The sequence below is a fragment of the Phodopus roborovskii genome, unplaced genomic scaffold, assembly GCF_943737965.1.
Source record: "Phodopus roborovskii unplaced genomic scaffold, PHOROB, whole genome shotgun sequence".
NCBI lineage: Eukaryota > Metazoa > Chordata > Mammalia > Rodentia > Cricetidae > Phodopus > Phodopus roborovskii.
The window spans coordinates 5,885,877-5,899,980 of NW_026125059.1; the positions used below are offsets into that span (position 1 = coordinate 5,885,877).

Below are 14,104 nucleotides of genomic sequence, written 5' to 3' on the forward strand. Positions count from 1 at the left end.
TCCCTGTGGTGTGGTGCTCCATGCATGGGGGAGAGATAGAGTGTGTGTGTGTGTGTGTGTGTGTGTGTGTGAGAGAGAGAGAGAGGTGTGTGTGAGAGAGAGAGGTGTGTATGTGTGAGAGAGGTGTGTGTGTGTGTGTGAGAGGTGTGTGTGAGAGAGGTGTGTGTGTGTGTGTGAGAGAGAGAGAGGTGTGTGTGTGAGAGAGAGAGAGGTGTGTGGGTGTGTGTGAGAGAGGTGTGTGTTTGAGAGAGAGGTGTGTGTGTGTGTGAGAGAGAGAGGTATGTGTGTGTGTGAGAGAGAGAGGTGTGTGTGTGTGTGAGAGAGAGAGAGGTGTGTGTGTGTGTGAGAGAGAGGTGTGTGTGTGTGTGAGAGAGAGGTGTGTGTGTGTGTGTGAGAGAGAGGTGTGTGTGTGTGTGTGTGTGAGAGAGAGGTGTGTGTGTGTGTGTGAGAGAGAGAGGTGTGTGTGTGTGAGAGAGAGGTGTGTGTGTGTGTGTGTGAGAGAGAGGTGTGTGTGTGTGTGTGAGAGAGGTGTGTGTGTGTGTGTGAGAGAGGTGTGTGTGTGTGTGTGAGAGGTGTGTGTGTGTGTGAGGTGTGTGTGTGAGAGAGAGGTGTGTGTGAGAGAGGTGTGTGTGTGTGTGTGTGTGAGAGAGAGAGGTGAGAGAGAGAGAGTAAAAGGGGATGGGAGGGTGAGGAGAGCTCACTTTTGACCTTGGGTCTGAGATCTAGGTCACCTGGCCTTGACCAGGTTGGGTGGGGGCAGAGGGAACCACCTATACTCCCTAGCTGGCAGAGCACCCCTAGGCTGGCTCGGCTCCCGCTCCCCAGACAGATGGAAAGAGACTCTACAGTTGAAGATGAGGTCCCACCTTGCTCAGCAATGTATACACCATCAGAATTCCTTTCTCTTTTATTGCCTTGGAGACATATGTTGTTGGGATCAAAATCACCAATGCAGGGTGTGACCAGATGAAAACTCCATGCCCAGCACTGGGAGGCTGGCTGGCGAGCACAGCCTCCAGACACAATGACACCCCTCCATTCCAGCCCAGGTGGCCCAGGTGTGGGGTAGCCCGGGGGATCACATTACACTCTGCAGCCTGCGCTGGGTGCCCCGGCCGGGTGGGGGCGGGGCTGGTGTGGGTCAGGGCCTGGCTGCTCAGGAAGTCCCTGGGCCCAGGCTGCCCTGGGGTGGGGGCTGGGAGACAATGAGGAGCTGGCAGGGGACCCGGATTCTTGAGCCTCAGCGTTGGCTGGGCCTCCTTTCCTCTCACACCATAGCTGTTTGCTCAGGGCTGTTCTGTTCATTTTAAAGTGCCAGAAGCTTCCACTAGGTGTGCTTCCAGTCTTAGCAGATGGCAACTAACATTTACCAAGTATGTCCTCTGTACCCCAGGCATCTGGCAGATCCCTTCGCATGTGGGGGCACTCAGGAGTCCTCAAGAAACCTCGGGAGTCACAAGCTCCTAGCCCCCCCCCCTTTATAGACTGGGAAACTGAGTCAGGAGCTGGCCAGCTTCACTGTCACTGAGCCCAGGCTGTCACACAAGGCTGTTCCCAAGCATCCCCAAAGCCTTTCCTGAGATGGCCTGAGTGCTCCAGGGACGCTTGTTTGTTTGCTCCAGCATCCAGGAAGCCAGCTGGGGTCTGCTGGGGTCTTGGGGGACTCCTCTGGGAGGGAGAGGGAGTACAGAAGACAGCCCCCTCTTGCAGAGTTTGACTGACAGGTAATGCTGACTAGGGGATGGTAAGAGAGCAGAGGAAATCTATCTCCAGAGTTGAGGAAGGATAAAAGGTGGCTTCTGGGAGGTAGGGACCTAGGAGGGGCCTGGGGAAAGGGGCAGCTCTCATGGTCCACCCCTGAGACATTGGCCTTCTGAGTTAGGCTGGGTTGGTTACCATCCACCAATGGGTACTTGGTGAGCAGGCATCAACTTTGTGTGTGTGTGGGGGAGGGTGTCCTCAGGGAGAGCCCAGCAAGAGATGGCGCTAGGATCCTTCCTTTAGGCCTTTTCTGGTAGGGGAGCCAAGAGGAATCCCTCACAAGAGTGTTTCCCATATGCAAATTGGCAGCACCCAGACTGCTCCTCCCTCTTCCATGCCTTCACCTAGCTTGCAAGGGAGAGACTCCTAAAGATGGAGCCAAGGATTTGAACTAAGAGGTTTCATTGAGCAGTACACCATAACTTGGTGTCGTTCCAGAAAGGGAGGCTGGCACTGTGGGGCTTTGGCCAAGGCCTCAGGAGGGGCTGGGGCTAGTCCACGTCTCACTTCTGCTTTGCGGCCCTTGCTGGCTGGGTTCCTCTTCTTGCCGCCTTTCCCAGGAAAGCCTCTCTGTCCCACCTCTCACCTGGGTGGCCCACTCTGGGGTGGGGACTGGAGTAAGCTGGGGTCTTGCTGTGCATGCGGTCCTATGGACAGCGGCTTTCCTGTCACCTCTCATGAAGCTCACGGGTCAGACACCCTCCTCTCCACACAGGTCAACCAGTTGTCCTGTTTCTGCTCTCTTGGGTGCTCCCCAGCCTGACTTTGGTGCTCCCCAGGGAGAAGGAGAGGACTGCTCCTCTCCCTTCCCCAGACCTATCTGAGGGTCCCTGTTGTTTCCAGGGTCCTGAAAGCAGCTTGTCATGGAGGTTACCATGCTGGCTCCTTCACAGGTTTGTCCTCCTGCCTGGCCCTGTATGTGGCATCCAGGCTGGCCCAGGGTGTTCTGAAGTGCAAGCAGGGCTCTTTTGTTTATTCATTACCAAGAACTGTAACATGGTGACCACAGGTCAGACACCCACTCACATCACAGCCCGCATGGCCTCGGTTCACAAGGAGAACCAGATCCAGTGACGGCCTCTCAGGGGTCTGCACTGACCAGGGTCACAGCCCGGGCTAAGACCTGCAGGCCTCAGGCAGCCATGTCTAAAATCCCCATGGGGAGGTTCCTCAGTTCTAGAAGGCTTTCTCACCTAGAAGGCCGTCCCACCTCACCCCAGAGCTATAAATGGGCCCCTATCCAATACCCTTCCCCAAACTCCGCCCTGCACTCTTCATCTCAGAATCCTCTGTTTCTGTGGAAGCCCACCTTCGGGAAAGCAGGGCAGGCTGGCCACCATCCCACGGAAACTGATAATCGCAAGGAACAGCAATCCACTAAAGGCCCAGAAGCAATGTCTGGGGCCTCCTTGTCTGGGGCCTCCTTCCCCGGGTCATGTGCTCTCTGGGGAACAATGGCCTGCTCCTCAGCCCTGCCTGGGGCTTGGGGGGTGGTGGTCAGGATAAGGTGCAGGTGGAAACACCCTCCCCCCCAAAACGGTGGGGCACTCTCTGGTCCCATATTTCAAGTATGCACTCAACAGAGTTGCAACCTCAGGGACCTCCCCCCCCCCCACGCCCTTGCTCTGGGTTCAAAATACTAGGGTAAAAAGCCTAGATGCCAAATCTGACCGCTCAGGTTGCTGGACTTGGGGGCAGTGGCGGGGCAAGACCATAGACTGTGTAAGTCAAGACTGTGTGTGTGTGTGTGTTTCGGGGACTGAAGTGGAGAAAATAAAAGTAATTTCCCTAGGAGGAAATAACCTTATCTCTGCATTATCTCTGCCAGTACTGGAAGGTTCCCAGAGGAAGTGGCACCCGAGGGGGGAGGGGCACGGAAAGAACGCCCCCTGAGGAGAGGAGGAATGGCCAGGGCAGCAGAGCTGGCAGCCCAGTGGATGTGAAGGGGGTGTCTGCATGACTGGAGCAAATGCAGTATTCAGGAGGGACGAGAGAAGAGCCAGGTCCAAGGGTGGCCACCTCCGAGGAGCCTTCTCGGATTCCCGCGCTCTCTCCCCGGTACTTTCCACCACCGCCCAAAGGTTCACAGGTCTCTTTTGGCCACTTCCAAGTGCGAGCCCCGAGAGGGCAGGGCCGCCCCAGATTCCTCTCTCCGCACCCCTGCGGCGTCCGTCCAGGTACAGGACACATGGTGGGCATTCGGTAAATATTTGTAGAGCGCCCAGGGAGGAATGAATGAAGCCATTGGGCCAGGCTTGGGGAGGGCGGGGCCGGGCGCAGGTGGGAGGCCGCGGGAGCGGGAGGGGCGGGGAGGTCGGTCCTCCCGCTCCTCCTCCCCGGCCCCACCGCGCACCACTCCGGGGCTCCCGAGGCGGCTGGAAGGCGATCGGTGGCGCACAGGGCTGGAGCAGCGACCCGGGGCCCCTGTTCTGGGCGCGGGAAGTCGGAAGAGAGTTTGTCGCCGGTGCCCACAGGCCCGGGCGCTACGCGAACGAGAGAGGGGAGCGAGGGCTCGCCCGGCGCCCATCCGCCTCCCCGGCACAAGCTCTCCGGACTCGAAGGTCTGCAGGCTGCTGCTCCTCCCACCCCGGCCCGCCTCCTCGCTCTTTCGCTAGCTCTCCGGAGCTGCCGTGTTAGCACTGCGGTGCGTCCCGGCGAGTGCGGGCCGAGGGGCCCCGCGCCAGGGCTGAGCAGAGGACTGGGGCGTCCGGGGCAGAGCGCAGCCGGCCGGGGAGTGGCCATGTGTGGCAAGGCCGCGGCGAAGCTCGTCTGCAGCAAGTGACCTCGAGTCGTGGACCGCTGCCCTGCCCCCTCTGCTGCCACCTGGGGCAGCGCGGGCCCCGGTGCCCCGGATCGCGCGTAGAGCCGGCGCGATGCACGTGCGCTCGCTGCGCGCTGCGGCGCCACACAGCTTCGTGGCTCTCTGGGCGCCTCTGTTCTTACTGCGCTCCGCCCTAGCCGACTTCAGCCTGGACAACGAGGTACACTCGAGCTTCATCCACCGGCGCCTCCGCAGCCAGGAGCGGCGGGAGATGCAGCGGGAGATCCTGTCCATCTTGGGCTTGCCCCATCGCCCGCGCCCGCACCTCCAGGGAAAGCATAACTCGGCGCCCATGTTCATGTTGGACCTGTACAACGCCATGGCGGTGGAGGAGAGTGGGCCCGACGGCCAGGGCTTCTCCTACCCCTACAAGGCCGTCTTCAGTACCCAGGGTCCCCCTTTAGCCAGCCTGCAGGACAGCCACTTCCTCACCGACGCCGACATGGTCATGAGCTTCGTCAACCTCGGTGAGTGGCGGTGGGAGGGGTATGTCTCAGACGGGGACCACTTTGGGACGGGGAGAAGTTGCTGCTTTCAGCCAGCGGATCCACCTTCCCATTTGCAAAGTATCAGTGCCTGCCAGAGACTCCCACACCCGGGTCTTAGTGGACAGACGCTAAGCTCTGTGAGTTCCCGGTAGGGCTTGCCGGCTCGGCGGGTTCGTGGGAGCTACCGGGAGGGAAGGATCAGTTCTGAGTCTCTTTGCCGGCTCCGCCGCTGGTTGGGGAGGGCGGTGCGGGCCCGGCCGCGGCTCAGTTCAAAGCGCTCCGCTGGGTCATGTGAGCTGAACCGGCCACAGCGGCCCGCGCTACCTGGATTTAAAGGGCCCTTGTCGGCCAAGCTGCCTTCCCGCCCTTCCTTCGCTCCTGTGACGCCCAGCCTGGCTCTGGCATCGCGAGCATCCCTTTCCCTTCCCCCGCCTTAGCCAGCCCTACCTGTCCCCTTGCGATGCGCCTGTCTCGGCGCGCGCCCGGAGAGCCTTGGGGCTCCTCTCTCAGTCGCCGGGCCCCTACCTTTGGTCTCTTGTCTGGAGCCGGGGAAAGAACGTTGCCATTGCGAGCTTTCTATTTTAAATATTTAATGATAGGTCCCGGGCGGGCAGAATCCATTTTCAGCGTTTATCACGTGTGGCGCGCAAGCCACGGGGTTTGGCGATTGGGTAGCTGGGGACCTCGGAGCAGAGGCCGCCACCGAGTGGCTAGGGAACCCTCTTCTCTACTGGAGTCCCAGCCAACCGAGTGCTGCGAGGCTGGGTTGAGTCTGGTCTGGGACAGCTCCCTCTGCATCTGTGCGCTCACATGGGTCTAACTTGCTCAAACTAACCCCCCGCGGTGCGCTGTGGGGTTGATCATCAAATATTTGGCTTTGGTGATAATGCGCCCTGGTGGTGCTGCTTCCTGAACCGCTTTTATTCCTCTTGTGGAAGTTGCTGAGAAAACCCGAAGATACCAAACACCGCGGCCACTGTGTCAACTTGGAAATAATGAAGCTTGAAGGCCACCCCTCCCCCGCGGGCACCTGGGGCGAGGAAGGGGGTCTCACGTTAATCCTTCCAGCTCCAGATAAAGGCCCCGGAATCCCTGGGAGGCCATTGTCTGCTTCCATTATTGGTCAAAAAATCAAATAATTAAACAAGGGTCATGGTGGGTGATAGAGATGCCAAAACAATATAAAACAAGTTTAAATTCCCCTTAGACACTTGTTAAGAAGAGGCCAGCTTCGGAACTGTCTCCAAGACTTGAAGATAGGAAAAAGCCCGTGACCCGAGAACTGCAGAGATTTTCCTGGGGGCAGGGCTTAGGGTCCCAGGAGACAGAGGCTGTGTTTCACTGTGTCAGGTTTTTTTTTTTTTTTTTTTTTTTTTTTTTTTTTTTTTTTTAAGTATGTAGCTTTATTACCAAAAACTCAAGGAGACCCCTAAACAACATGCTTAACATTATGTGATAAGCTCGGATGTGTGAAGCCAGCCCAAAGCCAGGGTTAATAGGGTCCCTTCCCTGGCGCGAGGGTAGGGTAGGGGCTCATGACATCTTCTCTTCTCTCCTCCTGTGATCTCCAGGAAGGTCCTAACTGATGACTCAGAGCCTCGCTGGGATCTTCAAGCAGCGACATATAATCCCTGACTCTGGTGGCAGTATGTGCTTTAGGTCAAGCAGTGTGGTCCCAGCTGGCCTCCTGCATCCCAGAAGGCCAGGTGGCTCCCGGGGCGGCTCCCGGGCCCTGCTGGGAACTTGGCGGGGGCGGTTGCTCCCCCCTGGCCTTGGGTACAAGCAGAGGCATGCTGGGGAGGCCACAGCTGGGTGGCTTCCTCGGGCTGCACACACACCTCCCAGCCCATTCTTTCATGTTGGAAGGACAAAGACTGGCTTGTCTGAGCCTCTTAGTCAGTGTGGCTGGCTTCAGGCTTTTGTGGGACCATCCTGACTTTCTGGACCATCACTTCCAATTAGATAGCAGAGCGGCTTTTAACAGAACCCAAAGTACCTGGGTCTTGTTTTCTTTCTCTTTCTGCCCCTAAACTATAGATAATTAGGGGAAGCCCCACACTGCAGCTGCTAAGAGCTCCCTGTAGGTGCCTTTTTAAGTCTCTGGTGGGCCACAGGACAGGTATGGACCACCTGCCTCTGCTGGTGTGATTTCTCCCTCTGAGTGGCTTGGGGGTGGTGGTACGGTTGGAGAGGGGTGGTCTGACTGGAGACTTGTACCAACCCTGCGTTTGCTGAGAAAGTGGAGTTGGACTGCCAGTCATGTGGACCAGAAATAGACAAAGCCTTAGAGAGCCAGGTGGACTCTTAACCCCCCCCCCCCAGGGAGAGAATGTTACTGGTTCCCATCAAGCTGTCCCTTGTCACCACTGCAGCTCGGTGTTGGTGCAGACTGGCTCCCCCGGCTGCTCCTGCACACCTTCGCCGCGCCCCCCCCCCCCCGCCCACCCGCCTGCTTGGGGCCCCTGGCCTCAATCCTGAAGGCTTTTGCAGACCCTTCTGTCTGCAGCCAAACGGGTTTTTATTCTTTTAAGTTGTTCTCCCTGGAATCTAAGCAGCTTGCCAGGCCGAGCGGGGGATCTCCACTAAGGGAAATGTACAACAGAACCAGGTGGGGCTGCATGGGAAGAGCTGACCCTGAAGCCAGTCAGCGGCTTTCGTGGGGCAGCCATCTTCCCAGCTCTGGCCCCCAAGTTCAATGGCAAGATCTGTAAACTGGTTTGGATTAACCAGCCCCTGGCTCCTCTGGGTTAGACTTCATTTTGGAATTCGAAACAGGCCACACACTCCTAAACAGTCCCCGGGCAAAGTTGATTCTGCAGAGACCTTGTCCAGCCGTTAACCCCTACCATTCTTCCTTTGGAACCCCAGTTCTCTCCATAATCTACGGGAAAGCCAACTGGTTCGGAGAGGGTGTATGTGACTCCTGTTTATCTCTGGGCCAGGTTGGGAAGGAATGAAATTTGTTTAATCTTTGAAGCTAAGCTAGAAAGAAGAGAAGGTTAGAACCCTGTCATTATTGTAGCCAGCACATAAAAGTGGCTTTTGTTAAGTCAGGCTGGGAAGTAGAAGGGACACCTAGCAGTTCGGTTTTTCACTTTACCCCATCTGGCTGTCCTTTCTGTAGACAAGTGTTTGGCGTTAAGATCCCCCCTTTACCCCTCAGAACAGGCCCTACCACTGGGGAGTAGTAGGGAAAGGTTCTGTTACAATTTAAACACGTCCTTTGGGGAGGGCTCCACCGAGCATGGCTGCAGGCGGCTGCAGCTGTAAGCTGGCCCGCCTTAGAATTTGGAAGGGGCTCCTTCACATTCCAGCCCTTTCTGGTTAGCAAAAGAAGGTTAATAGAGATGTCACATGGTTTCCCCCTTCATCTTTCTTCCTCTCTCTCTCTCTCTCTCTCTCTCTCTCTCTCTCTGCAGACCAACTTCACCATAGGGGTGCACCAACAGCTGTGTTTTCAGTAACCCTTTCAAAGTTACTTTTAAACCTCATTTTCCTGGGCCTATAAATCAAAGATTTCCCCCTCCCCTTTTCCCAAGGATATTATGTGACCCAGATTTGAACTGTTTTGGATCTTTTATGTATTTCCCTTCTGCAATCAAGGCAAAGGCTGGGCCCTGGATGGCAGCTCAGATGGCTGGCTTGGGTGTTTATCCCAGGGCTGTCATTGGGGTCTGAGGTTCCCCGTGGAAGGTGGGAGGTGGAGCCTAGAAGAGCTGGTGATTGTTTCCCCCATGGAGAAAAGACAGCTCCTCTGAGGCCCAGCTCCAGAGAACTGGGTTGGGGCCTCAGCTTTAGCAACGATGGTAGCAGCCACCAAGCCTTTGCCCAGATAAACACAGATCGTGGACAATCCTCTGACCACTGGCATGCCTGTGATGTGAGCACATGTCACATGCCTGCTGAACCGGGAGACAAGTGATGATTTCATCCCAGGCAGAGTCCCGTGGACATTGATTGATTGTCCCGATCGCTTTCATATCTCGCCCACCCCGATTGCTAAGGTCATATTTGGCCCTCATCGAGCCTCACAGTGTCCTCCGGCTGCCTCCTCCACCCTTCCCGCCCTGCCCCTTCGTGTAACTGTGGAATGGAGAGCTCTTCCAACCCAGCTGCCATGGCTGGGGCCCGTCGACACACAGGGGATGTGGCTGGCCGCTGCACAGATTGCCTTCTTGGGCTCTGCTGTGTCTCTGGGGTCAGGGCACAGGCAGGGATGTATAGGATCTGTCTTGCTATTGTCAGAAGGAATGCACTCAGGGATTAGCGGGAGAGCTCGGTGGTGAGGGAGAGCCACAGCTGTGTACACTTATTATAAAAGATTTAAGTCCCACTGGTAAAATCAATATATTGAATTGCACAGCCCTCTGCTTTTAATTAGTTTAAATCAAACGCGCCCAGGCTGTTTTGCCTTCCCTTGCCTCTGTGGGGTGAGGAAACACCAATATTTACATAGAAACTGATAACATGTTCAGCTTCACGCACTCCAATGGCCTCAGCCTGATGGATCCCAGATCGACCCGGGGTTGGGAGGGATGATGTCAGTGGGATGAGGGACATCGGTGACGCCCAAGGCTTGGATCCCGATATTGGGACACAGTAGGTGTGTGCTCAGAGGCAGTGCTGGTGAGCCCGAACCTTCAAGAGAACAGCCTACTGAGATTCACCAGTTCACCCTCTAGAACAGTCTTGCAAAACCATTCTGGGCTCCACCAGCGTGTGGGGTTCTTTGTGCTGGGGCAGCTCGGGGCACAAGCTTTATTTGTTCCAGAACTCGCCTTCCTGGTCCCTGTAACTGTTTATGGAGGCAGGAGGGCTTGCATTGCAAGCGATCGCATGTGCCACCATGGCTATTATGTGAGCCAGTCCGTATTAGCTGTGTGCTCAGCTGGGATTGAATTCCCCAGGTTTTGCAGCAAATGGCATTTGACAAATACTATTTGACAAAAAATGTGACTTGGTATTTCTTAATGTGGAACAGATATTTCACGGTTAACCTCCCCCAGGCGGAAAAAAAAAAATCGCTCGACCCCCCAAGTGTAATGGCAGTGCAGATGAACGCCAGGACGGGCTGGGTACTTCTCCCCTCCAGGATGGGCTGTTTATGATTTGGGGGATGTCAGGAGTGCACGGAGCCCGACACGCCCCGTTGTGGAGCTCAGAGTAGCATGTGCCAGGCTGTCCTTTCAACATTTGTGTCGGAAGGCATTGCGGGGAGCGGCGCAAAGCCTCCACTGATCCTCGAGGAGTGGATTGAATTAATGAGGCCTCTGCGAGCTCCAGGGTTTGGGTAACTGCTTTATTGTTTGGGAACCAGAGTGCTTATAATCTGGTTCCTGTACCAACATGTTTAACGTGTGTTAATGCATTTCCAAACCGGAGCCTCTCAGCACAGCCCTGCTTTTCCTTAATTGATGTCAGTAGCATGGTACAGTATTTCAAAGGGCCGGCCAAGCATAAACTGTGTTTCCAATTTCCTTCCTTTCCTGTGTTTGGGATGCCATTGTTAATTTGTTCCCATGCAGGAGCCGGGGCTGCCAACCGGCCGGCTTTCTATAAAGGGCTTCACAGTGAAGGCTCCCAGCCCTCGCTCATGCTCAGGGCTGCCTGGCCAAGTTTCCTGACACTTTGCAGTTAATTCTGGATGATCTATGGGGTGGGGGGTTGGGGGCTTCCCTGCCGAGGAACGGAAGTTCTTGGTGACAGCGGTGGGTGTGGCTTGGCAAGGGAGCCCTGAGGAACATCCACAGTAATTCTCTTTAGACACGGCTTAAACCCATGCGTCTGTTTCCACCCTGGTAGAATAAGTAGCCATGTGACCTTGGGTGAGCTACTTTTTACCATCTCTGAGTCTGCCCCCTCATGTTGGAAAGGCTGGGCTGCATGCAGGTCCCCTCCTCCTGATTCTCAAGAAAACCCAGCCCCACCTTCCCAGGAAAGGTAGGCGCATTAACCTGTACTTCTCGCCATATTCATTTTGGTATGTCAGTCTAAATTTCAGTTAAGATTTCTTATTACATTCATTTATTGGGCAGGAGGTGCATTGTGGCACACGGAGGTTAGAAGACAACCCGTGGAACTCACTTCTTCCCTTCCATCATGGTGGCTTTAGAGACCAAACTCAGGTGGTCACACTCGGCAGCAAGTGTGTTTACCTGCTGAGCCATCCTGCCCACCTCCACATTTCAGGGTTGTTGTCGTTTTTAAGATTCTCTCTCTCTTCATCCATCTCATGTGTGTGTGTCTTCATCTCTCTCTCTCTCCATCTGTGTGTGTGTGTGTGTGTGTGTGTGTACTTGTCCATCGAGGCCAGAAGAGGATCTCTGATCCCTTGGAGTTGGAGTCAGTGGCATTTATGAGCCTCTGTATATGCATGCTGGGGTCACAGCTCTGAGCCTCAGGACTGAGCCACCAAGCATCCTTCAGCACCGAGTCATCTCTCCTTGGAAATTTCAGTTTCTGAGTAGTTAACTACAGATACTGAGATCGAGTGCTGGGAATGTAACTGATTGGTAGAGCTCTGGTCCAGCACGCAGGAGTCCCTGAATATGGTTCCCAGCACTTGTAATGGAGGGAGGAAGATCTGCATGCAAGTCTAGCCTTGGCTATGGAGCACATTGAGGCCAGCCTGAGCTACTCAAGAATGTCTTTTTAAAAACAGTAGACAGTGTTTGAAATGTAAGAAAATGTCTCGAGTTAAGTTCCCCCCTTTCCCCCTGATATTTAGAAACTCTCTCCAAATTGTCATTAATTCCATCCCTCCCACTCAGATAAGCCAGGCCCCTGTACCAGCCCTCATGATGCCATCTGACATAAATGGGAACCGGACACCAAACTGACCAATGGTGAATAGAGGAAATACTGGCTCTTTCTCTGGATTTTAGCATCTGTGGTTATTTAAACACATCACAACCTGGGAGGCCAAAATGGAGTAAGGGTTCTGTATAGAAACTTCAAATAAAAACTTATTCCAACATAAAAAAAATTAATTAAGAAAGAAATCTCATGGCTGAAGTATTTCTTCCCACCCCTTTTCTGGATGCTTTCCCCTCGGCGAGTGACGAGCCCAGAGCGTTCATTAACTGAGATTGTGGCTTCTACTGTGCCTGGAGCAGGTGCAAGGTGCCCCCTGACTGCCACAGCTGGGGTTGAGCAGACCACATCCATAAAGCCTGGGGTTGATTCCATAGAGGCCAGAGGAGAGAGACCACATCCAAGGCCTGAGGCACATGTGGGCGCCCTCCTTCAAAGGCTGCACAAACTTCTTTCAGCTCTCCATGCCTTTCGGAAACTCCAACACAGTACTCAAATTTCTCCGCATCTCTGAGACCATGTGTTTTGTCCCATCTTTATCTCCCCAAACAAAGCCTTTCGGCTTCTATCTCTGTTGTCATGCTTAATTAAATTTGCCTGTGAGTATGAACTTGTGCTGTTTTTAGAACCACGGACTTGCATGTTTTAAGCCCTGGTCTGGGCTGTACGCCTTTTTACTGCCTCAACCTTTTGTGTGGCACCAAACATTACACTCTGAATTAATCGACCAGGTACTCACCTGCCAGGTGACTTCATACAGTCATGCACATGCAAACAAACACACGTGGATGCATGCACATGCAGATACAGGTACAGACGTGCATGCATGTGTACATGTGTACATGTACACACACACTCCAGGGCATCTGGTTGCTGCCGCTTTTGATGAGGGGACTCCTTCTTGATTATTTTTTCAGCCCTTCTTGCTGCTTGCTCAGGCGCTGCCTTGCACAATTCCCAGGGCACACCAGGTGTTCGGATGTTGGCTGTGTACACGGTGGGGTGGGCGGGGTGATGACATTCCAGGCAGAGTCTTGTAAATGTGTCTGATCTCGTGGTCCCTCCCCGGTACGTTTTGAATGCACAAACTGCATACCGAGTAGCATGTTGGGAGAGTTTTTGCTTTATAAAGGCAAAGATGAAAATAGCAGTGTAAGAAGGGCCCTGGAGAGGAAAAAACGACACAATGTCTCGCTATTTGTTGATCATCAGGACTCCGAATGCGAACTGTCCTCCACCAGCTTGTGTGTTTGAACACCTGGCCCCCAGCTGCTGCTGCTGGTGTTTCGGGAGTCTGTGGAACTGTTTGGTGATGGACTTAGGGGTTATGGGTGAGAGCCTGCTGACAGGACACTGCCAATGTTTTCCCAGAAGGTATCAGCTGTTCCTTGTCCCCAAGTCTTGGCCTGAGTGGAGAACTTCCATTCCCAGGCCTTCGAGGCAGCTTCTCACTCCCCACAGGACACTATACTGAGCAGGTGCAGAGCTAGCTCCCTAGGTAGACATTTAGTGAGGCTCCCTGTTGTGTCAGGCCCTGCCCCTTTTAGTTTTCTCTGTTTTCTGCAAGCTAAGTGCAGTAAGGTAACCCTACCTTAACTGATGAGTGTGTGGCGTGCGTGTGATTGGACACAAGCCCTCTCCAGCCTGGCAGGGAGGAAGATAACAGACTGCCCGGGCCTTGACCTTGGTTTTGTGGTCCTTTCTGATGTGTAAGAGAGCAAGAAGCAGGTGCGCCCCTCTCCCTCTAGCTCTCCATCGTGATGGTAATAACACTTCTTTCTGTCATGGCTAGAAAAGGATTGTCCGAGCAAAGGGCCTGTGTACCCATATGCCTCCTGCCTGCCCCCGCTCTGCCCCTGCCCCTCTGCCCCGCCCCAGGAAACTCTGGAGCGGCTCCCAATGTCTTTTAGCAGGCAGATCTGGCAATGCTGGGTGGAGAAGTCTGTGGAAGTAGCCTCAGCATGTGCCCAGGGCTTCCAATCGCAGTTGTGTTGTGATATGGGAAAGTCACCCTTCTCTGGATGTCCTCTGACGGGGAGCTGAATTCCTGTCTTGGGTATTTGTGTGCATGTGTTTCTCTGTGTCTGTGTGTGCGTGTGGGTGGGTGGATGTGCATGCGGTATGTGCATTGTGGGGAGCATTCCGGGATGGTTCTGGGAACGAAGGCAGCTGTGCAGTTCGAACGCACAGACCTCTGTCTGTATCCAGGGTGAATGAGAAC

At 54.7% G+C, this 14,104-nt stretch overlaps 1 protein-coding gene across 1 annotated transcript in view; it reads left to right on the top strand.

The window, feature by feature from the left end:
• The first annotated feature begins 4,271 nt into the window (after positions 1-4,271).
• Bmp7 (bone morphogenetic protein 7) overlaps positions 4,272-14,104 on the top strand; it is a 71,837-nt gene continuing 62,004 nt past the window's right edge. Inside the window, exon 1 of the mRNA XM_051185316.1 lies at positions 4,272-5,049. Coding sequence (XP_051041273.1) covers positions 4,635-5,049 — 415 coding nt within the window. The 5' untranslated portion in view covers positions 4,272-4,634. The remainder of the gene's footprint in view (positions 5,050-14,104) is intronic.